The sequence below is a fragment of the Ranitomeya imitator genome, chromosome 4 (assembly GCF_032444005.1).
Source record: "Ranitomeya imitator isolate aRanImi1 chromosome 4, aRanImi1.pri, whole genome shotgun sequence".
Taxonomy (NCBI): domain Eukaryota; kingdom Metazoa; phylum Chordata; class Amphibia; order Anura; family Dendrobatidae; genus Ranitomeya; species Ranitomeya imitator.
Genome location: NC_091285.1, coordinates 441,490,478 through 441,515,547, shown reverse-complemented (window position 1 = coordinate 441,515,547; position 25,070 = coordinate 441,490,478). Strand labels below are relative to the sequence as shown.

At 46.4% G+C, this 25,070-nt stretch overlaps 1 protein-coding gene across 1 annotated transcript in view; it reads right to left on the bottom strand.

Annotated features, from left to right (window-relative positions):
- CYP11A1 (cytochrome P450 family 11 subfamily A member 1) overlaps nt 1-25,070 on the bottom strand; it is a 91,984-nt gene that overhangs the window by 15,172 nt on the left and 51,742 nt on the right. The window contains exon 5 of the mRNA XM_069765643.1: nt 2,743-2,897. Coding sequence (XP_069621744.1) covers nt 2,743-2,897 — 155 coding nt within the window. The remainder of the gene's footprint in view (nt 1-2,742; nt 2,898-25,070) is intronic.

The following is a 25,070-nucleotide window of genomic DNA, read 5'->3' as shown; positions in this document are numbered from 1 at the left end:
CCCGGCCGCGAAACTGAAAATGTTTTATCCAGGAGAAAATGACCTTTATCCCGGCTTTCAGTCATACAGTCGTGCCCATGCAACTTTAGTCACTTCTCACAGCACCATGAGAGGCAACTGTAAGCACGCCATGCAGAAATTTGACTGACAGCCTGCTCTCCAGTGCATTAGTGCAGAGGTCCCCAACTCCAGTCCTCAAGGCCCACCAACAGGTCAGGTTTTTAGGATTTCCTTAGTCTTGCCCAGGTAATAATTGCATCACCTGTGCAATGCAAAGGAAATCCTGAAAACATGACCTGTTGGTGGGCCTTGAGGACTGGAGTTGGGGACCTCTGCATTAGTGCATTGCAAGCCGTCAGTCAAAGTGCCAGGGTGTGCTCACAGCCATTGCTCACAGTGCTGTAAGCCGTGTCTGTAGCCACATGGGCACAACTGTATAACTGAAAGCCGGCGGTTCCTGGGAGGGATAAAGTTCATTTTCTCCTGGGTGTTACACTTTCAGTGCGGTAAACATCAACTTTATAATGTTATTAGTATGGAAATTAACCCTATAAGTTGTGAGGTGGGGCCTCCATGAATTAAAAGTTTTCTCCTGCACATTCCCTAGTTCCTCAATCACACTGCTTTTGCCGGCTTGCCTTTTTCCAATAGAGTACTATGTGCTCGGACACCTTTCTCTCACTATTTGCCTATTTTTCCTGCTGTCAACAGTTAACATCCAAAACTTCAAATTTAAAAATTGACTATTTACTTGCCTAATCTTTCCCACTCCAAGGTAACATTGTAACAAGATAATCAATGTTATTAATTCCATCTATCAGTGGCTTAAAAGCAATAGCTGATCATATATACAGAGGTTCTTTAAAATGTGTGAACTCTTTAGATCTTGACATATTTCTGCATAAATATGATCTAAAGCTATATCAGATTTCCACACAGGTCCTAATTGTCAATAGAGAACTAAATAAAAAATGAGTAAAAATATTACACTGACATTTTTAAATAATTACAATGATTCAATATTACATGTCTATGAACCCCTTGTGCAGCAATAGCTGCATAAAAAGATTTGCTGTACTTACTGATTTGTCCTACACATAAGCTTATAGGAATTATAGCCAATTCCTCAGTACAAAGCAGCTCAAATCTGTTCAGTTGGTGGGTGTTCTTCCATAATTGTTGTGGCCTCCTTTTGAATTTGGGAGGGATATTTATGTGTGCCTGACCCCCTGGTGTACGTGTGCATACTGTTTTGTTTGTTTGCTCTCTGTGCTTTATCTGGTCTGTTTGATCCTCTCGGCTTCCTTGCTTTGTGTTTCTATCCATTCGCATACTCAGCTTTCTGACCTCAGGCTTCCACCTGACTATCCTTCTGTCTCACCCACTGGTACCTCCCTTATCCTCTGGTTATTGACCTTGGCACGTTTGACTACTCTCCGGTGCCCTTTGCCTCCTTTGCACCCCGGCACCTGGCCACCCCCTCCCTCAGCCACATGGTTCAGGTCCTGCTTGCTACCCAGTGAGTCCTCCGCTGTTCTGCTCTGGGCTCCTTTACTGCAGTGAGTAGCCTCCTGGGACAACCCGGGAGCCTTGACAATTTCGATAGGATTAAGGTCAGGACTTTGACTTGGCTCCTCCAAAACTTTACCTTCATTTATCTTTAATCATTGTTTGGTAGAACAATTTGTGTGGCTAGGGTGGTTGTCTTGCTGCATGATTCATGTTATCCTGAGATTCAGCTCATATACAGATGTCCAAACATAGAATTTGCTGATATAATTCAAAATCCTTTGTTCCATCAATGATAGCAATCCATCCTGACCCAGATGGTGCAAAACAGACCCAAACCATGATGCCCCACTACCATGTTTGACTAATAGTATGAGATTTTTATTCTAGTATGCATTGTTTTTCTTTTTCCAAACATAATGCTTCTAATTTAAACTAAAAGGCACTATTGTGGTCCAGTATGACTACAAAATATTATTCTAGTAGCCTTCTGGCTTGTCAGGTGATTTTTAGTAAACTGGAGACAGGCAGCAATCTTCTCTTTGGACAAGAGAGTAGTGGCTTTCTCCTTGCAGTCCTGAAATGCACACCATTGTTGTCTAGTGTCTTCCTGATGGTGGACTCATGAACAATAATATTAGCTAATGAGTGAGAGGCCTTTAGTTGCTTAGAGGTTTCTTTGGGTTCCTTTGTGACCTCGCAAATTATTATACTTCTTTCTTTTGACGTGACTTTTGTTGGTTCACCACTCCTGGGCAGGGTAATAGTGGTTTGCATTTCCTCAATTTGTACACAGTCTGCCTGACTGAAGATTGATGGAGTTCAAATTTTATAAAAATGGCTTTGTAACATTTTCCTGACGAGCATCAACAACTTTTCTTCTGAGGTTCTCAGAAATCTCCTTTGTTCATGCCATGACACATTTCCACAAACGTGTTGCTAAGTTCAGACTTTGATAGTTTTGCAGCCACTATTCCATGATGTGGACATTTTAACATGTTCAAACTGGTGAAAGGTCGTCTTTAAGTGAACATTCACAGTACTACTGTATAATGTAACATAAATTTGCACTATTTCCTAATAAATTATCTTCTATGTAATTAATAGGACTTATTACTAAAGCTTCTAATTGTATGCACAAAAGAGTACCGTAATTTCTTGAGATTCCTAAATGAGAAATCAAGACAGCATTATCTGTTAAAAAACAACAGTATGTAATTTTCAATGTCTCACCGTGTCCACGCCTCCCGCCATCAGTTCAGTAATGCTAGCTTTAATGTCTTCAAGAGGAAGTTGATCCTGAAGAAGGAGACTGGAAAGGACTCCTGAATATGTATTATCTGAGCGATGCCTTAGAGAGCTGTAGATACTTTGTATACAACGATCCGCTGGTAAAGAAGATACTCATGCTTGTACATAAGTGGGCTCAAATATTTACAGGACACCAATAAATTATGATATGCTTTATGCTATAACACAGGGATAATGGTTTGAGAAAACAACCTATTCATTATTAAGCTTGTGATAGGCCTGGGCATTAATATAAATCCAATTAGCTAGTGTGCTCCATGATGTGTTTAGAGTCAGACACTGCTCCTGCTTCACCCCAAAATCAGATTTTGAACAAGGATATCAGAACAAAAAAACATTAAAACCAAATAGTATAAAAACAAAGGGTGCACACCCAAAATGAGAGGACAAGTGTCCAAAGCAGATATTCGGAATCAAAGTACAATGTGTATATAACACTGAAAGAACCGTATAACACATAAAGACAATGCTTCCTGGATAAGTATCAATTGTTACCCTGCAGTGTATCGTAGAGTAAAAAGAATAAAGTGCAAGTGAATAAAGGTGTTTGGTTGTGTCAGGTTTATGTAATTTAATAGTGGTGTATGATGTTAACTATTAAACCCATGCTCATATAGGATGCAAGTTGTAATGTGTCAAAACCTGAACAAGATTCCTACAGCATTATTGATACTGATAGAATCGGTATGAACTTACAATTAGTGACTCCTTTACAAGGGTGGCGTCCACCCTGACGAGCATTTCGGCTTCCGACTTTATTCTTTTTAACCATCAGCCCCCACTTCACTATGGCTCCTAATCTGGTATCTAATACGTCTGTTTGGACAATGAACCAGTGACAAAAGTCAGGAGCAGTCAGGACTGGGCTTTGGGCAAGCTGGGTTTTCAACTGGAGGAATGCAGACTCACATTCTGGGGGTCCAAATGATATTGTAGGCATATCTTTTGGTGGTAAGGTCAGTGAGGGTCTTTGCTACTGTGGAGAAATTGGGGAAAAACTTTCGATAATAGTTTGCGGTCCCCAGAAATGAACGGACCTGTTTTTTGTTGGCTGGGCAGGGCCAATGGGTAATGGCTTCTACTTTTGCTGGTTCTTGATGAATGCATACAATTCCCACCTGATTTCTCAGGTATAGCACCTCTGCCATCCCCATTTGGCACTTGTCGGATCAGATGATAAACTGGGCATTGGCTACCCTCTGCAGGACCTGAGACACATGCTGAAGATGCTCTTCCCAGTTGTTGCTGAAGATAGCGATGTAGTCTAGGTAGGCCTGGGCATATTCCTGACATCCCTCTAATAACTGGTCTGCTGGTACGTTCTTCATCCCAAATGGCATGCTGATGAACTCATACAGGCCACAAGAGGTGATGAATGCGGACTTCTCTTGAGCCTTTTTTGTGAGTGTGATCTGCCAGTATCCCTTGCTCAGATCAATGGTAGAAATTAATTGAAATCCTCTTAATTTGTCTAGTAGCTCATCCACCTGAGGCATGGGATAGGCATCTGTAATGGTGACCTCATTGAGTCGCCTATATTCTACACAGAAGCAAGTACTCTTGTTTTTCTTGGGCACCAACACTACACTGGCTGCCCATGGGTTATGGGAAAGAATGATGATACCCATATTCAACACATCATCCACTTCGGCCTTCATCATTTCCAACATTGGTGGTGTCACGCATTAGGCAGGTTGTCTGAATGGAGTGGCTATCGCTGTGTTGACATGATGCTGGGCCAGGGGTGTTCGACCAGGTCAACTTGTGAACAGTGAGCCATATGTTCCAGGTAGTTTCCATTTTGGATTCCATTAATTACTCCGAATCTGGTCCATATCTGGGTAATCTAATGGGGGACAACAAACTGCTATCTTGGTGACCTCCCTTTCCTCATAAGCTTTTACCCTGTTGATATCATAGGTCCATTCACAAACACCTTCTCGTTTCAAGGCCACGGTGTAGTCTCCCCACATTTACTGCTAATAGTAAAGGAACCCAGCCACAGCCCAGCTTACTTTTGCTTACTGGTACTAGTACTAGAACCTACTGTCCACAAGTAACTTCTCAGAGTCTGGCAGCATGGTTGTAACACCTTTGTTACTTTTCCTGAGCTACTTCTAAATTCACATGGGCTAAAGCCATGAGGTACCCCATCTTTTCCCTAAACTTTTTGTACATAATCCAGAATGAGAACCTCTTCTGTGGTGAAAGTGCCCTTCCAACTCTTTCCAACTCTCTCATACCAGCTCCAAAGTCCCTTGCACTTTTTGTTTATACAGCAATTAGAAGGGAGAGAACCCGGTAGAATCCTGGGGCACCTCCTGGTAGGTGACGAGGAGCTGCTGCAAGTTTTTCTCCCATTTTCTTCCTTCGGACTCCACATACTAACTAATGAACTGCTTGAGTGTTCTGTTGAAATGCTCACACAACTCATTCACTTTGAGGTGATAAGGGGTGGTACGCATGGGTTGAACCCCATGTTTATACAAGAGGGTCTGAATCAGCTCGCTTTGGAACTGGGCCCCCTGGTTGGTCAATACAACATGCGGAAACCCTACTTTACTAAAGATGTCCAGTAGAGCTTGAGCCACGTGCTCCGCATCGATGTATGACAGGGCAACTGCCTCTGGGTGACAGGTGGCAAAATTGACCAGGGTAAGGATGAACCTCTTTCTGCTGTGGCAGGGGACAGTTAAAGGGCCTAATATATCAATTGCAACCATCTGGAACAGTTCATCTATCAAGGGCAAGGGTTAGAGAGTGGCACGACAAGGTGCTTCTCCATCTGTTGACACAGTGGATAAGAGGCTCTGTATTTCCGCACCTCGAGTGACCCTTGGCCAAATCAAACTACGCCACAGACTGACACAGGTGTTTTTGACCCCCAAGTGCCCAGCTGCAGTAGCGTCATGTGCCAAAGGCAGGAGTTGGGGTCGGTACTGCTGGAGTACTGTGAGTTAATGGACCCAGGTCTAGGGTTTCTCTTGCCAGCATGCATGTTGTTCTCGATATAAGAGTCCCTTCTCCCATCTATACACTTCCCCTGGTTTCTTTCCCTAGGTCGGGCAGCCGTACTGCGGACAAGCGTGGGGTCCATGAGTTGGGCTTCCCTAAACTACTTGCAGTCTATCTCCCCCAGTCAATGGTAACAGTCTGGTCAGGTTGGCTTGTAGGTTATCCTCAGGAGGGGTGGCAGAAGAATCCGCATCAGGGTGTTGCTTGGCTTGGTTACGGGTGATGAAAGACAAATTGGCTGGACAGTCCATGGCCTAGGTCATTCCACAAAATAACAGGGACGGGGAGACCATCCACGAGTCACACTTTGACTTCTCCTTAATCGGTACCCCAGTCCAATTGCACACGTTCTGGAGGGATGTCAGAGCGCTGACCTCTAGCCAGGGAGATGGTCCCTTGGGGACCTGATAGTGTAAACTCATTGGTTAATCAGGCTGCTTGGTCTGCGGTGTTCAGCTTCCGATCGGTCACCCACTCTTGTTTACCTGGGGGAATTTTCTCCATATGTTGCTCAAGCATGATCATGTCCCATAGAGCAGCAGTGGAGTGGGCAGGCCTACAGTTTAGCCAGCTGTTCCAGTGCCATTTGAGTTGACTGCCAAATTCTACATTGAAAGGCCCCTGGTAAGGCAATATCCAGAATTTGGTGCAGACAGTCCTGAGGCCCAAACGACCTGACAGCATTGCTAGCCAGGCCAGTCAAACTAGTCCACAGGTATTTAGCCCCATCAGCTGTATGCAACTAATGCATCAACATCAGGGTCTCAAAACCTTGCAGATGTTCATCGACTTCATAGTAACATAGTAACATAGTTAGTAAGGCCGAAAAAAGACATTTGTCCATCCAGTTCAGCCTATATTCCATCATAATAAATACCCAGATCTACGTCCTTCTACAGAACCTAATAATTGTATGATACAATATTGTTCTGCTCCAGGAAGACATCCAGGCCTCTCTTGAACCCCTCGACTGAGTTCGCCATCACCACCTCCTCAGGCAAGCAATTCCAGATTCTCACTGCCCTAACAGTAAAGAATCCTCTTCTATGTTGGTGGAAAAACCTTCTCTCCTCCAGACGCAAAGAATGCCCCCTTGTGCCCGTCACCTTCCTTGGTATAAACAGATCCTCAGCGAGATATTTGTATTGTCCCCTTATATACTTATACATGGTTATTAGATCGCCCCTCAGTCGTCTTTTTTCTAGACTAAATAATCCTAATTTCGCTAATCTATCTGGGTATTGTAGTTCTCCCATCCCCTTTATTAATTTTGTTGCCCTCCTTTGTACTCTCTCTAGCTCCATTATATCCTTCCTGAGCACCGGTGCCCAAAACTGGACACAGTACTCCATGTGCGGTCTAACTAGGGATTTGTACAGAGGCAGTATAATGCTCTCATCATGTGTATCCAGACCTCTTTTAATGCACCCCATGATCCTGTTTGCCTTGGCAGCTGCTGCCTGGCACTGGCTGCTCCAGGTAAGTTTATCATTAACTAGGATCCCCAAGTCCTTCTCCCTGTCAGATTTACCCAGTGGTTTCCCGTTCAGTGTGTAATGGTGATATTGATTCCCTCTTCCCATGTGTATAACCTTACATTTATCATTGTTAAACCTCATCTGCCACCTTTCAGCCCAAGTTTCCAACTTATCCAGATCCATCTGTAGCAGAATACTATCTTCTCTTGTATTAACTGCTTTACATAGTTTTGTATCATCTGCAAATATCGATATTTTACTGTGTAAACCTTCTACCAGATCATTAATGAATATGTTGAAGAGAACAGGTCCCAATACTGACCCCTGCGGTACCCCACTGGTCACAGCGACCCAGTTAGAGACTATACCATTTATAACCACCCTCTGCTTTCTATCACTAAGCCAGTTACTAACCCATTTACACACATTTTCCCCCAGACCAAGCATTCTCATTTTGTGTACCAACCTCTTGTGCGGCACGGTATCAAACGCTTTGGAAAAATCGAGATATACCACGTCCAATGACTCACCGTGGTCCAGTCTATAGCTTACCTCTTCATAAAAACTGATTAGATTGGTTTGACAGGAGCGATTTCTCATAAACCCATGCTGATATGGAGTTAAACAGTTATTCTCATTGAGATAATCCAGAATAACATCCCTCAGAAACCCTTCAAAAGACTTCGGTTTTGGACTCATTAAACACTGGCATGTCTCTGTAGCCAGATGAGTCCCTTGGTGAGGGACTATCATGGTAGTAGGGTTGGTGCTGATGGTAAGGGTACTGGAACTCCCAAAACTGATTCCATAAAACAAGCCCTTTCCCCATTTGAGGCTCCAAGCTCCACCGTGACCAACAACTCCTGGATTCGGGCTGCTTGGGATTGGGTTTATTCCAGACTACCAGTGGATCCTAGCTCTGGCAAGCAGCTTAATTCCTCTAGGTCCATCTCAGCTAGGTTTTTGTCATCCTCCACAATGGGCATCCCAATGGACCAATTCCTGGATCAAATCTGACCAAGTGTCAGTGACCCAGTATGCTGGGTCTGTCTGAATGCCTCCCTGGTTGTGGAGCCCTTGATTGGTGTATATAAACATCAGTTTCCTGCAGGTCCCCTGGATCAGCCAAGCTGAGTAGTATCCCTCTGCTGCCACCAAGTGAGGAGACATGCAAGTCAGTGGGTGCTCTTGTCCGCTGGCCTGATTGTCTTTAAAAAGACCGCATGGACCAGGAATCACCCCACTGAACATCCTCACTCCTTCTCCGTGGGCATATTACTGCTCAAACAATACAAGATGAGGGTAACAAGGTGTGGCAATACTTTATTGAACTATCAACAGACATTGCATATAGTACAGTCCCAGCAAATACATAAGATGGTGCAAATGACAGAGTCTCACCTTTACGCTGGCTTGCCAGGATTAGAGCAAATGCAACTTCCGGGCATCCAGGGCCTACTACCCCAACCAGTAGCACCATGCTTTTGGCAGGAACTCACAGAGAAAAGGTAGTGGCAAGTTACATGGACTAATGCAATAGGTAATCAGCATGCACCAAATTAACAATCACCGATTGTTCAATTATCCTGTGCCTTTGTTCCCCAAGGATAGCAGAACAATAAGCTGTAGGAGCTGATATTATAGGTAAACAGATGCCATTCAACAAACATCATTTCAGTCTCCAATAAGAATCAACGTTCAGACTCATATGAATAATATCTCATGTTTATGGGCCTACTGAAATAATACGTCTGGCATAATTAAGAAGAAATGATGTGTCGTCACACATGCATGTCTTTTTTTGCATTATACACTTTCCAGTATGGGTTTTAACTGTAAAATTGATGGCCAATAACCAAAATATGTAGCCTCACCCTAATTCATTGATTACAATTGGTAATACATTTGCTGTGATTTCTCACGGGAAAAAATGTTCTGCTGTGGTTCTCGTGCTATTTTTGTGTAAGAAACACTGGAAAACATTGGGAAAAAACAGAAAAAAGCAAAATTGCATGAGTAAATAGAGGTACATGGTGCTCATTCACTCACATGTGTGGGTATTATTACTGAAGGTTAGGGTTGAGCGAAACGGGTCGAACATTTTCAAAAGTCGCCGACTTTTGACAATGTCGGGTTTCATGAAACCCGATCCGACCCCTGTGCGGTGTCGGTCATGCGGTACGCGACTTTCGCGCCAAAGTCGCGTTTCAATGACGCGAAAAGCGCCATTTCTCAGCCAATGAAGGTGAACGCAGAGTGTGGGCAGCGTGATGACATAGGTCCTGGTCCCCACCATCTTAGAGAAGGGCATTGCAGTGATTGGCTTGCTGTCTGCGGCGTCACAGGGGCTATAAAGGGGCGTTCCCGCCGACCGCCATGTTACTGCTGCTGATCTGAGCTTAGGGAGAGGTTGCTGCCGCTTCGTCAGAAGCAGGGATAGCGTTAGGCAGGGTCCATTAACCACCAAACCGCTTGTGCTGTAGCGATTTCCACTGCCCAACACCACCTTCGGTGTGCAGGGACAGTGGAAGCTACATTTTTTTTTTTTTCCCCCTCAGCGCTGTAGCTCATTGGGCTGCCCTAGAAGGCTCCCTGATAGCTGCATTGCTGTGTGTACGCCGCTGTGCAAACCAACTGCTTTTTTCAAAGCACAAATCCTCTTGTTCCTTCCTTTCTGCACAGCTATCTTTTTGGTTTGTACACACTTTTTATTTAATTTGTGCATCAGTCCACTCCTTATTGCTGCCTGCCATACCTGGCTGAGATTACTGCAGGGAGATAGTAATTGAAGGACACTCCCTGTTTTTTTTTTTTTTTTGTGGGAGATTAAGATTGACATTTCTGCTAGAGTGCCATCCCTGTCTGTGTCATCTCTCACTCAGTGGGCCATAGAAAGCCTATTTATTTTTTTGCTTGATTTGGGTTATAAAATCTACCTGAAAAAATCACTACATCAATCAGTGGGAGAAAAATATTGGCCTCAGGGCTTGTGTGCCACTCTTGACTCCTGTGTGCATCATCACTCACTCAGTGGGCCATAGAAAGCCTATTTATTTTTTTGCTTGATTTTGGTTCTAAAATCTACCTGAAAAAATCACTACATCAATCAGTGGGAGAAAAATATTGGCCTCAGGGCTTGTGTGCCACTCCTGACTCCTGTGTGCATCATCACTCACTCAGTGGGCCATAGAAAGCCCTTTTTTTTTCTTTTTTTGCTTTATTTGGGTTCTAAATTCTACCTGAAAAAAATCAATAAATCAATCAGTGGGAGATTAATATTGGCCTTTGGGCTTGTGTGCCAGTCCTAAGCGTGCCATCTCTCTCTCTCAGATAGTGGGCCATAGAAAGCCTATTTATTTTTTTATTTTTTTAATGGGTTTATAAATTTTCCCTGGAAAAAAAAAAAAAAAGTGGGAGATTAATATTGGCCTCTGGGCTTGTGTGCCAGTCCTGAGCGTGCCATCTCTCTCACAAATAGTGGGCCATAGAAAGCCTATTTATTTATTTTTTTTTGGTTTTATAAATTCTCCCTTAAAAAAAAAGGGAGATTAATATTGGCCTCTGGGCTTGTGTGCCACTCCTGACTCCTGTGTGCGTCATCTCTCACTCAGTGGGCCATAGAAAGCCTTTTTTTGTTTTATTTGTTTTCTAAATTCTCCCTGAAAAAATCATTTTATTTTATTTGGTTTCTAAATTCTTCCTGAAAAAATCATTTTATTCTATTATTTTTTTTTCCTAAAGTCTCCCTTAAAAAAAAAAAAAAATCAAATCAGTGGGAGATTAATATTTACATTTGTGCTTCAGTGACAGTCCTGCGTGTGTGGCATCTCTCTCATTTGTTGCCACCAACAACAGAGTGTGTAACATTGTGCCTGATTTTCGTTGTGGTCTCACTCACCTGTAAAGGGGTAGCTAAATCATACTGAAGTTATAGCTCACCGTGTAATTTGTGTGACAGCAACAAATACCGTTAGTTTGTTTACGTTTTTAAAACAATGAGGAAGTATGGTGGAAGAGGTCGTGGCCGGGGGCGTTCATTGTCAGCTGGTAATGAGGGTAGTGGTAGTGGTGGAGCATCAGCTGGTCGTGGGAAAAAAAATATTGCACCTAAGTCTGGAGCTGTGGAGCCAGGTTCGTCGTCTGGCTACACAAGGCCTCGAACGCTCCCTTTTCTGGGAGTAGGAAAACCGCTTTTAAAGCCGGAGCAGCAAGAGCAAGTTTTGGCTTATCTTGCTGACTCAGCCTCTAGCTCTTTTGCCTCCTCTCGTGAAACTGGTAAATGTCAAAGCAGCGCGTCGTTAGTGGATGTTCACGGTCAGGGACAAGCCGCTTCCTTGTCCTCTTCAGCAAAAACAACAACAGAGAAGAATGCAGCAGGCGACACAACGGGTTACTCCATGGAGCTCTTTACACATACCGTCCCTGGCTTAGAAAGTGAAGCAGTTAACAGTCCATGCCCATTACAAGTTGAATCTGACATGGAGTGCACTGATGCACAGCCACAGCCAGACTACTATGCTGGTCCTTTGACTCAGACCACAACATTGCCCTCGCAGGGTGCTGATCAAGAATCAGACCCTGATGAGACTATGTTGCCCCATCACGAACGCTATACCACCGACCGACACGGTGACACAGACAAAGTTGCACACGAGCTACAAGAAGAGGTAATAGATGACCCAGTTCTTGACCCCGATTGGCAGCCATTGGGGGAACAGGGTGCAGGCGGCAGCAGTTCTGAAGCGGAGGAGGAGGGGCCGCAGCAGGCATCAACATCGCAACAGGTTCCATCTGCCGGGCCCGTATCTTGCCCAAAACGCGTGGCAAAGCCAAAACCTGTTGGAGGACAGCGTGGCCATCCGGTTAGAGCTCAGTCTGCAATGCCTGAAAAGGTATCCGATGCTAGAAAGAGTGCAGTCTGGCATTTTTTTAAACAACATCCAATTGATCAGCGCAAAGTCATCTGTCAAAAATGTTCAACTACCTTAAGCAGAGGACAGAATCTGAAAAGTCTCAATACAAGTTGCATGCATAGACATTTAACCACCATGCATTTGCAAGGTTGTAGCACCCTCGGCCAATGAAGCTAGTCAGCAACGCAACATCCCTTCCGGCAGTGTAGGGCCACCATTTTCCGCACCACCTGCAGTATCTGTGCAGGTTTCTTTGCCAGGCCAAAGCAGTCAGGGTCAGGGAATCACCAGTTTCGTAGTAGGAAACACTGCATCTAGGGCACCGGTGGCAACAATACCATCTCCCACCGTCTCTCAGTCTGCCATGTCCACCGGCACCCCCGCTAGTTCCACGATCTCCAGCTCTCCAGTCCAGCTCACCCTACATGAGACTATGGTTAGAAAAAGGAAGTACTTAGCCTCGCATCCGCGTACACAGGGTTTGAACGCACACATAGCTAGACTAATCTCGTTAGAGATGATGCCCTACCGGTTAGTTGAAAGCGAAGCTTTCAAAGCCCTGATGGACTACGCTGTACCACGCTACGAGCTACCCAGTCGACACTTTTTTTCCAGAAAAGCCATCCCAGCCCTCCACCAGCATGTTAAAGAGCGCATCGTCCATGCACTCAGGCAATCTGTGAGCACAAAGGTGCACCTGACAACAGATGCATGGACCAGTAGGCATGGCCAGGGACGTTACGTGTCCATCACGGCACACTGGGTAAATGTGGTGGATGCAGGGTCCACAGGGGACAGCAAGTTTGGGACAGTTCTGCCTAGCCCACGGTCTAGGAAACAATTGGCTGTAGCCGTTCGCACCCCCTCCTCCTCCTCTTCGTCCTCCTGCAGAAGCGAGAGCTCGTCCACAGACCGCAGTCGCACAACCACTCCATCCGCAGCTGCCACTGTTGCACACCAGGTCTCCCATTATGGGGCAGCTACTGGCAAACGTCAGCAGGCTGTATTGGCTATGAAGTGTTTGGGCGACAACAGACACACCGCGGAAGTTCTGTCCGAGTTCTTGCAGAAAGAAACGCAGTCGTGGCTGGGCACTGTAGATCTTGAGGCAGGCAAGGTAGTGAGTGATAACGGAAGGAATTTCATGGCTGCCATCTCCCTTTCCCAACTGAAACACATTCCTTGCCTGGCTCACACCTTAAACCTGGTGGTGCAGTGCTTCCTGAAAAGTTATCCGGGGTTATCCGACCTGCTCCTCAAAGTGCGTGGACTTTGCTCACATATCCGCCGTTCGCCCGTACACTCCAGCCGTATGCAGACCTATCAGCGTTCTTTGAACCTTCCCCAGCATCGCCTAATCATAGACGTTGCAACAAGGTGGAACTCAACACTGCACATGCTTCAGAGACTGTGTGAACAGAGGCGGGCTGTTATGTTTTTGTGGGAGGATACACATACACCGGCAGGCAGTAGGATGGCAGACATGGAGTTGTCAGGTGTGCAGTGGTCGAAGATTCAAGACATGTGTCAAGTCCTTCAGGGTTTTGAGGAATGCACACGGCTGGTTAGTGCAGACAACGCCATAATAAGCATGAGCATCCCCCTAATGCGTCTGCTGATGCAAAGTTTGACGCACATAAAGGATCAGGCGTCTGCAGCTGAGGAAGAGGAAAGCCTTGATGACAGTCAGCCATTGTCTGGCCAGGGCAGTGTACAGGACAAGGTAGCGGGCGAAGAGGAGGAGGAGGACGAGGAGGATGATGGGGATGATTATATTTTTAATGAGGAAGCTTTTCCGGGGCCACTGGAAATTGGTGGCGCGGCAAGGCCGGGTTCTGGTTTTTTGAGGGACACAAGTGACGTTGATTTGCCTGAAACTGCCCCTCAACCAATCACAACCGCAGATTTGAGAACTGGAACTTTGGCCCACATGGCGGATTATGCCTTACGTATCCTCAAAAGGGACACACGCATAACTAAAATGATGAATGATGACGATTACTGGTTGGCCTGCCTCCTTGATCCTCGCTATAAAGGCAAATTGCAAAATATAATGCCACATGAGAACTTGGAACTAATATTAGCAACCAAACAATCAACTCTTGTTGACCGTTTGCTTCTGGCATTCCCTGCACACAGCGCCCATGATCGTTCTCACACGAGCTGCAGGGGCCAGCAGACCAGAGGAGTTAGCGGGGCAGAAATCAGAAGTGGCGTTGGCCAGAGGGGTTTTCTGACCAGGTTGTGGAGTGATTTTGCTATGACCGCAGACAGGACAGGTACTGCAGCATCAATTCAAAGTGACAAGAGACAACATTTGTCCAGTATGGTTACAAACTATTTTTCATCCCTTATCGATGTTCTCCCTCAACCATCATTCCCATTTGATTACTGGGCATCAAAATTAGACACCTGGCCAGAATTGGCAGAATATGCATTGCAGGAGCTTGCTTGCCCGGCAGCTAGTGTCCTATCAGAAAGAGTATTCAGTGCTGCAGGTTCAATACTAACAGAAAAAAGGACTCGTCTGGCTACCCAAAATGTAGATGATCTAACCTTCATTAAAATGAACCACAACTGGATTTCGAAATCTTTTGCCCCACCTTGCCCGGCTGACACCTAGCTTTCCTATGAAAAGGTCTTGCCTGTGGACTATTCTGAATGCCTTTTCCAATCTCGTAATTTTCTGCACCTGATTGTCCAGCATACGACATGTTTACACCTCACTAAATGGCCAAACTCCCCACACGGGGCCGTGGTATCGACACTTGGCGACAGCACCCGTGAGAGTGCAGTTTGTCTGAAGAGGTGGGTGAGCCCGCTTTTGGTCGACGGCACTGCCACTGGGTCCCTCCTAGTACAATAAAGTGTCTCTGGCGGTGGTGGTGCGCACCCAACGTCAGACACACCGTTGTAATATGAGGGGCCCTGGGCCGGTACCGCCGGCCACAAGACAGTTTCCCCCCACCCCAGCTCAAACAGTGCTCTACCACTTGCAAAATTATCTCACAGCTCCACCAATGTTTAGTCTATGCGCTGACATCCTTCAATGCCTGCCACTGACAATACCATTGTATTGACATTTTTGTTATGTTAGGCCTTCGATGCCTGTCTGTGGTCACTCCTTCCACTAGGCCTCCACTGACCACACCACTGCTGCCTGTGTACGCCTGTAACCAATTTAAAATTGCCTACAGCCATGTGTTATTATTTTAGGCCTTCGATGCCTGTCTGCGGTGACTCCTTCCACTAGGCCTCCACTGACCACACCACTGCTGCCCGTGTACCCCTGGAACCAATTTAAAATTGCCTACAGCCATGTGTTATTATTTTAGGCCTTCGATGTCTGTCTGCGGTGACTCCTTCCACTAGGCCTCCACTGACCACACCACTGCTGCCCGTGTACCCCTGTAACCAATTTAAAATTGCCTACAGCCATGCGTTATTATTTTAGGCCTTCGATGCCTGTCTGCGGTGACTCCTTCCACTAGGCCTCCACTGACCACACCACTGCTGCCCGTGTACCCCTGTAACCAATTTAAAATTGCCTACAGCCATGTGTTATTATTTTAGGCCTTCGATGCCTGTCTGTGGTCACTCCTTCCACTAGGCCTCCACTGACCACACCACTGCTGCCCGTGTACCCCTGTAACCAATTTAAAATTGCCTACAGCCATGTGTTATTATTTTAGGCCTTCGATGCCTGTCTGCGGTGACTCCTTCCACTAGGCCTCCACTGACCACACCACTGCTGCCCGTGTACCCCTGGAGCCAATTTAAAATTGCCTACAGCCATGTGTTATTATTTTAGGCCTTCGATGCCTGTCTGCGGTGACTCCTTCCACTAGGCCTCCACTGACCACACCACTGCTGCCCGTGTACCCCTGGAACCAATTTAAAATTGCCTACAGCCATGTGTTATTATTTTAGGCCTTCGATGCCTGTCTGCGGTCACTCCTTACAATATGCCTCCACTGACCACACCACTGCTGCCCGTGTACCCCTGGAACCAATTTAAAATTGCCTACAGCCATGTGTTATTATTTTAGGCCTTCGATGCCTGTCTGCGGTCACTCCTTACAATATGCCTCCACTGACCACACCACTGCTGCCCGTGTACCCCTGGAACCAATTTAAAATTGCCTACAGCCATGTGTTATTATTTTAGGCCTTCGATGCCTGTCTGCGGTCACTCCTTACAATATGCCTCCACTGACCACACCACTGCTGCCCGTGTACCCCTGTAACCAATTTAAAATTGCCTACAGCCATGTGTTATTATTTTAGGCCTTCGATGCCTGTCTGCGGTGACTCCTTCCACTAGGCCTCCACTGACCACACCACTGCTGCCCGTGTACCCCTGTAACCAATTTAAAATTGCCTACAGCCATGTGTTATTATTTTAGGCCTTCGATGCCTGTCTGCGGTGACTCCTTCCACTAGGCCTCCACTGACCACACCACTGCTGCCCGTGTACCCCTGTAACCAATTTAAAATTGCCTACAGCCATGTGTTATTATTTTAGGCCTTCGATGCCTGTCTGCGGTCACTCCTTCCACTAGGCCTCCACTGACCACACCACTGCTGCCCGTGTACCCCTGGAACCAACATCAGAAAATATAAAAATAAGTATTTTGCTTATAAAAAAGAAAATACTGGAGAGATATCAAATGCAGACATTTTAACATTAAAAACAAACACATACAACAAAAATCTGGTACAGTACTAAAAATGGCCACCAGCTACAATAACTTTCTCCTGCAAGTAGTTAACTGAAAGGTTTTTTCAATTTTAAACACAGATATGGCATCCACCGAGTGTTGTCCTGTCGCGTCTTCTTTATATTATTGCCAAGAAGATGCAAAACAATGAAAATAATAAAATCATTATTTACCAAAAAAATAGAGTAAGTCAAAACCACATTGCAAATAAACATTCATTACAAATAAAGAAGCAGGGCGCGTCCGAGGGTGAGTATATACCTAATAAGAATATAATCACCCTCGGACACGCCCTGCTTCTTTCCGACAGCCTTCCTTCCTAAGAATCAGCCCTTCCGTGGTGTAGAGAGAGGGTTTGTTACACTCCAAGGTGTTCCCCAGGTTGCCTTTCCTGAGCTTCGATCTTCCGGCTCTCGTTTAGTAGTTGTTGGAAACTACGCTCCATTAGGCCTACAAATTGGGTATGGGGTGTAGAGAGATGGTGTGTTACACTCCAAGGTGTTCCCAAGGTTTCCTCTCCATTGCTTCGATCTTCCGGCTCTCGTTTAGTAGTTGTTGGAAACTACGCTGCATTAGGCCTACAAATTGGGTATGGGGTGTAGAGAGATGGTGTGTTCCACTCCAAGGTGTTCTCCAGGTTGCCTTTCCTGAGCTTCGATCTTCCGGCTCTCGTTTAGTAGTTGTTGGAAACTACGCTGCATTAGGCCTACAAATTGGGTATGGGGTGTAGAGAGATGGTGTGTTCCACTGTAGAGAGATGGTGTGTTCCACTCCAAGGTGTTCCCCAGGTTTCCTCGCCAATGCTTCGATCATCATGCTCTCGTTTAGTAGTTGTTGGAAACTACGCTGCATTAGGCCTACAAATTGGGTATGGGGTGTAGAGAGATGGTGTGTTACACTCCAAGGTGTTCCCCAGGTTTCCTCTCCATTGCTTCGATCTTCCGGCTCTCGTTTACTAGTTGTTGGAAACTACGCTGCATTAGGCCTACAAATTGGGTATGGGGTGTAGAGAGATGGTGTGTTACACTGCAAGGTGTTCCCCAGGTTTCCTCTCCATTGCTTCGATCTTCCGGCTCTCGTTTAGTAGTTGTTGGAAACTACGCTGCATTGGGCCTACAAATTGGGTATGGGGTGTAGAGAAATGGTGTGTTCCACTCCAAGGTGTTCTCCAGGTTGCCTTTCCTGAGCTTCGATCTTCCGGCTCTCGTTTAGTAGTTGTTGGAAACTACGCTGCATTAGGCCTACAAATTGGGTATGGGGTGTAGAGAGATGGTGTGTTCCACTGTAGAGAGATGGTGTGTTCCACTCCAAGGTGTTCCCCAGGTTTCCTCGCCAATGCTTCGATCATCATGCTCTCGTTTAGTAGTTGTTGGAAACTACGCTGCATTAGGCCTACAAATTGGGTATGGGGTGTAGAGAGATGGTGTGTTACACTCCAAGGTGTTCCCCAGGTTTCCTCTCCATTGCTTCGAACTTCCGGCTCTCGTTTAGTAGTTGTTGGAAACTACGCTGCATTGGGCCTACAAATTGGGTATGGGGTGTAGAGAGATGGTGTGTTCCACTCCAAGGTGTTCTCCAGGTTGCCTTTCCTGAGCTTCGATCTTCCGGCTCTCGTTTAGTAGTTGTTGGAAACTACGCTGCATTAGGCCTACAAATTGGGTATGGGGTGTAGAGAGATGGTGTGTTCCACTGTAGAGAGATGGTGTGTTCCACTCCAAGGTGTTCCCCAGGTTTCCTCGCCAATGCTTCGATCATCATGCTCTCGTTTAGTAGTTGTTGGAAACTACGCTGCATTAGGCCTACAAATTGGGTATGGGGTGTAGAGAGATGGTGTGTTACACTCCAAGGTGTTCCCCAGGTTTCCTCTCCATTGCTTCGATCTTCCGGCTCTCGTTTACTAGTTGTTGGAAACTACGCTGCATTAGGCCTACAAATTGGGTATGGGGTGTAGAGAGATGGTGTGTTACACTCCAAGGTGTTCCCCAGGTTTCCTCTCCATTGCTTCGATCTTCCGGCTCTCGTTTAGTAGTTGTTGGAAACTACGCTGCATTGGGCCTACAAATTGGGTATGGGGTGTAGAGAGATGGTGTGTTCCACTCCAAGGTGTTCTCCAGGTTGCCTTTCCTGAGCTTCGATCTTCCGGCTCTCGTTTAGTAGTTGTTGGAAACTACGCTGCATTAGGCCTACAAATTGGGTATGGGGTGTAGAGAGATGGTGTGTTCCACTGTAGAGAGATGGTGTGTTCCACTCCAAGGTGTTCCCCAGGTTTCCTCGCCAATGCTTCGATCATCATGCTCTCGTTTAGTAGTTGTTGGAAACTACGCTGCACTAGGCCTACAAATTGGGTATGGGGTGTAGAGAGATGGTGTGTTACACTCCAAGGTGTTCCCCAGGTTTCCTCTCCATTGCTTCGATCTTCCGGCTCTCGTTTAGTAGTTGTTGGAAACTACGCTGCATTAGGCCTACAAATTGGGTATGGGGTGTAGAGAGATGGTGTGTTACACTCCAAGGTGTTCCCCAGGTTTCCTCTCCATTGCTTCGATCTTCCGGCTCTCGCTTAGTAGTTGTTGGAAACTACGCTGCATTAGGCCTACAAATTGGGTATGGGGTGTAGAGAGGTGGTGTGTTACACTCCAAGGTGTTCCCCAGGTTTCCTCTCCATTGCTTCGATCTTCCGGCTCTCGTTTAGTAGTTGTTGGAAACTACGCTGCATTGGGCCTACAAATTGGGTATGGGGTGTAGAGAGATGGTGTGTTCCACTCCAAGGTGTTCTCCAGGTTGCCTTTCCTGAGCTTCGATCTTCCGGCTCTCGTTTAGAAGTTGTTGGAAACTACGCTGCATTAGGCATACAAATTGGGTATGGGGTGTAGAGAGATGGTGTGTTCCACTGTAGAGAGATGGTGTGTTCCACTCCAAGGTGTTCCCCAGGTTTCCTCACCAATGCTTCGATCATCATGCTCTCGTTTAGTAGTTGTTGGAAACTACGCTGCATTAGGCCTACAAATTGGGTATGGGGTGTAGAGAGATGGTGTGTTACACTCCAAGGTGTTCCCCAGGTTTACTCTCCATTGCTTCGATCTTCCGGCTCTCGTTTAGTAGTTGTTGGAAACTACGCTGCATTGGGCCTACAAATTGGGTATGGGGTGTAGAGAGATGGTGTGTTCCACTCCAAGGTGTTCTCCAGGTTGCCTTTCCTGAGCTTCGATCTTCCGGCTCTCGTTTAGTAGTTGTTGGAAACTACGCTGCATTAGGCCTACAAATTGGGTATGGGGTGTAGAGAGATGGTGTGTTCCACTGTAGAGAGATGGTGTGTTCCACTCCAAGGTGTTCCCCAGGTTTCCTCGTCAATGCTTCGATCATCATGCTCTCGTTTAGTAGTTGTTGGAAACTACGCTGCATTAGGCCTACAAATTGGGTATGGGGTGTAGAGAGATGGTGTGTTACACTCCAAGGTGTTCCCCAGGTTTCCTCTCCATTGCTTCGATCTTCCGGCTCTCGTTTAGTAGTTGTTGGAAACTACGCTGCATTGGGCCTACAAATTGGGTATGGGGTGTAGAGAGATGGTGTGTTCCACTCCAAGGTGTTCTCCAGGTTGCCTTTCCTGAGCTTCGATCTTCCGGCTCTCGTTTAGTAGTTGTTGGAAACTACGCTGCATTAGGCCTACAAATTGGGTATGGGGTGTAGAGAGATGGTGTGTTCCACTGTAGAGAGATGGTGTGTTCCACTCCAAGGTGTTCCCCAGGTTTCCTCGCCAATGCTTCGATCATCATGCTCTCGTTTAGTAGTTGTTGGAAACTACGCTGCATTAGGCCTACAAATTGGGTATGGGGTGTAGAGAGATGGTGTGTTACACTCCAAGGTGTTCCCCAGGTTTCCTCTCCATTGCTTCGATCTTCCGGCTCTCGTTTACTAGTTGTTGGAAACTACGCTGCATTAGGCCTACAAATTGGGTATGGGGTGTAGAGAGATGGTGTGTTACACTCCAAGGTGTTCCCCAGGTTTCCTCTCCATTGCTTCGATCTTCCGGCTCTCGTTTAGTAGTTGTTGGAAACTACGCTGCATTGGGCCTACAAATTGGGTATGGGGTGTAGAGAGATGGTGTGTTCCACTCCAAGGTGTTCTCCAGGTTGCCTTTCCTGAGCTTCGATCTTCCGGCTCTCGTTTAGTAGTTGTTGGAAACTACGCTGCATTAGGCCTACAAATTGGGTATGGGGTGTAGAGAGATGGTGTGTTCCACTGTAGAGAGATGGTGTGTTCCACTCCAAGGTGTTCCCCAGGTTTCCTTGCCAATGCTTCGATCATCATGCTCTCGTTTAGTAGTTGTTGGAAACTACGCTGCACTAGGCCTACAAATTGGGTATGGGGTGTAGAGAGATGGTGTGTTACACTCCAAGGTGTTCCCCAGGTTTCCTCTCCATTGCTTCGATCTTCCGGCTCTCGTTTAGTAGTTGTTGGAAACTACGCTGCATTAGGCCTACAAATTGGGTATGGGGTGTAGAGAGATGGTGTGTTACACTCCAAGGTGTTCCCCAGGTTTCCTCTCCATTGCTTCGATCTTCCGGCTCTCGTTTAGTAGTTGTTGGAAACTACGCTGCATTAGGCCTACAAATTGGGTATGGGGTGTAGAGAGGTGGTGTGTTATACTCCAAGGTGTTCTCCAGGTTTCCTCTCCATTGCTTCGATCTTCCGGCTCTCGTTTAGTAGTTGTTGGAAACTACGCTGCATTGGGCCTACAAATTGGGTATGGGGTGTAGAGAGATGGTGTGTTCCACTCCAAGGTCTTCTCCAGGTTGCCTTTCCTGAGCTTCGATCTTCCGGCTCTCGTTTAGTAGTTGTTGGAAACTACGCTGCATTAGGCATACAAATTGGGTATGGGGTGTAGAGAGATGGTGTGTTCCACTGTAGAGAGATGGTGTGTTCCACTCCAAGGTGTTCCCCAGGTTTCCTCACCAATGCTTCGATCATCATGCTCTCGTTTAGTAGTTGTTGGAAACTACGCTGCATTAGGCCTACAAATTGGGTATGGGGTGTAGAGAGATGGTGTGTTACACTCCAAGGTGTTCCCCAGGTTTACTCTCCATTGCTTCGATCTTCCGGCTCTCGTTTAGTAGTTGTTGGAAACTACGCTGCATTGGGCCTACAAATTGGGTATGGGGTGTAGAGAGATGGTGTGTTCCACTCCAAGGTGTTCTCCAGGTTGCCTTTCCTGAGCTTCGATCTTCCGGCTCTCGTTTAGTAGTTGTTGGAAACTACGCTGCATTAGGCCTACAAATTGGGTATGGGGTGTAGAGAGATGGTGTGTTCCACTGTAGAGAGATGGTGTGTTCCACTCCAAGGTGTTCCCCAGGTTTCCTCGCCAATGCTTCGATCATCATGCTCTCGTTTAGTAGTTGTTGGAAACTACGCTGCATTAGGCCTACAAATTGGGTATGGGGTGTAGAGAGATGGTGTGTTACACTCCAAGGTGTTCCCCAGGTTTCCTCTCCATTGTTTCGATCTTCCGGCTCTCGTTTAGTAGTTGTTGGAAACTACGCTGCATTGGGCCTACAAATTGGGTATGGGGTGTAGAGAGATGGTGTGTTCCACTCCAAGGTGTTCTCCAGGTTGCCTTTCCTGAGCTTCGATCTTCCGGCTCTCGTTTAGTAGTTGTTGGAAACTACGCTGCATTAGGCCTACAAATTGGGTATGGGGTGTAGAGAGATGGTGTGTTCCACTGTAGAGAGATGGTGTGTTCCACTCCAAGGTGTTCCCCAGGTTTCCTCGCCAATGCTTCGATCATCATGCTCTCGTTTAGTAGTTGTTGGAAACTACGCTGCATTAGGCCTACAAATTGGGTATGGGGTGTAGAGAGATGGTGTGTTACACTCCAAGGTGTTCACCAGGTTTCCTCTCCATTGCTTCGATCTTCCGGCTCTCGTTTAGTAGTTGTTGGAAACTACGCTGCATTAGGCCTACAAATTGGGTATGGGGTGTAGAGAGATGGTGTGTTACACTCCAAGATGTTCCCCAGGTTTCCTCTCCATTGCTTCGATCTTCCGGCTCTCGTTTAGTAGTTGTTGGAAACTACGCTGCATTGGGCCTACAAATTCGGTATGGGGTGTAGAGAGATGGTGTGTTCCACTCCAAAGTGTTCTCCAGGTTGCCTTTCCTGAGCTTCGATCTTCCGGCTCTCGTTTAGCAGTTGTTGGAAACTACGCTGCATTAGGCCTACAAATTGGGTATGGGGTGTAGAGAGATGGTGTGTTCCACTGTAGAGAGATGGTGTGTTCCACTCCAAGGTGTTCCCCAGGTTTCCTCGCCAATACTTCGATCATCATGCTCTCGTTTAGTAGTTGTTGGAAACTACGCTGCATTAGGCCTACAAATTGGGTATGGGGTGTAGAGAGATGGTGTGTTACACTCCAAGGTGTTCCCCAGGTTTCCTCTCCATTGCTTCGATCTTCCGGCTCTCGTTTAGTAGTTGTTGGAAACTACGCTGCATTGGGCCTACAAATTGGGTATGGGGTGTAGAGAGATGGTGTGTTCCACTCCAAGGTGTTCTCCAGGTTGCCTTTCCTGAGCTTCGATCTTCCGGCTCTCGTTTAGTAGTTGTTGGAAACTACGCTGCATTAGGCCTACAAATTGGGTATGGGGTGTAGAGAGATGGTATGTTCCACTGTAGAGAGATGGTGTGTTCCACTCCAAGGTGTTCACCAGGTTTCCTCGCCAATGCTTCGATCATCATGCTCTCGTTTAGTAGTTGTTGGAAACTACGCTGCATTAGGCCTACAAATTGGGTATGGGTGTAGAGAGATGGTGTGTTACACTCCAAGGTGTTCCCCAGGTTTCCTCTCCATTGCTTCGATCTTCCGGCTCTCGTTTAGTAGTTGTTGGAAACTACACTGCATTAGGCCTACAAATTGGGTATGGGGTGTAGAGAGGTGGTGTGTTACACTCCAAGGTGTTCCCCAGGTTTCCTCTCCATTGCTTCGATCTTCCGGCTCTCGTTTAGTAGTTGTTGGAAACTACGCTGCATTAGGCCTACAAATTGGGTATGGGGTGTAGAGAGATGGTGTGTTACACTCCAAGGTGTTCCCCAGGTTTCCTCTCCATTGCTTCGATCTTCCGGCTCTCGTTTAGTAGTTGTTGGAAACTACACTGCATTAGGCCTACAAATTGGGTATGGGGTGTAGAGAGGTGGTGTGTTACACTCCAAGGTGTTCCCCAGGTTTCCTCTCCATTGCTTCGATCTTCCGGCTCTCGTTTAGTAGTTGTTGGAAACTACGCTGCATTGGGCCTACAAATTGGGTATGGGGTGTAGAGAAATGGTGTGTTCCACTCCAAGGTGTTCTCCAGGTTGCCTTTCCTGAGCTTCGATCTTCCGGCTCTCGTTTAGTAGTTGTTGGAAACTACGCTGCATTAGGCATACAAATTGGGTATGGGGTGTAGAGAGATGGTGTGTTCCACTGTAGAGAGATGGTGTGTTCCACTCCAAGGTGTTCCCCAGGTTTCCTCACCAATGCTTCGATCATCATGCTCTCGTTTAGTAGTTGTTGGAAACTACGCTGCATTAGGCCTACAAATTGGGTATGGGGTGTAGAGAGATGGTGTGTTACACTCCAAGGTGTTCCCCAGGTTTCCTCTCCATTGCTTCGATCTTCCGGCTCTCGTTTAGTAGTTGTTGGAAACTACGCTGCATTGGGCCTACAAATTGGGTATGGGGTGTAGAGAAATGGTGTGTTCCACTCCAAGGTGTTCTCCAGGTTGCCTTTCCTGAGCTTCGATCTTCCGGCTCTCGTTTAGTAGTTGTTGGAAACTACGCTGCATTAGGCATACAAATTGGGTATGGGGTGTAGAGAGATGGTGTGTTCCACTGTAGAGAGATGGTGTGTTCCACTCCAAGGTGTTCCCCAGGTTTCCTCACCAATGCTTCGATCATCATGCTCTCGTTTAGTAGTTGTTGGAAACTACGCTGCATTAGGCCTACAAATTGGGTATGGGGTGTAGAGAGATGGTGTGTTACACTCCAAGGTGTTCCCCAGGTTTCCTCTCCATTGCTTCGATCTTCCGGCTCTCGTTTAGTAGTTGTTGGAAGCTACGCTGCATTGGGCCTACAAATTGGGTATGGGGTGTAGAGAGATGGT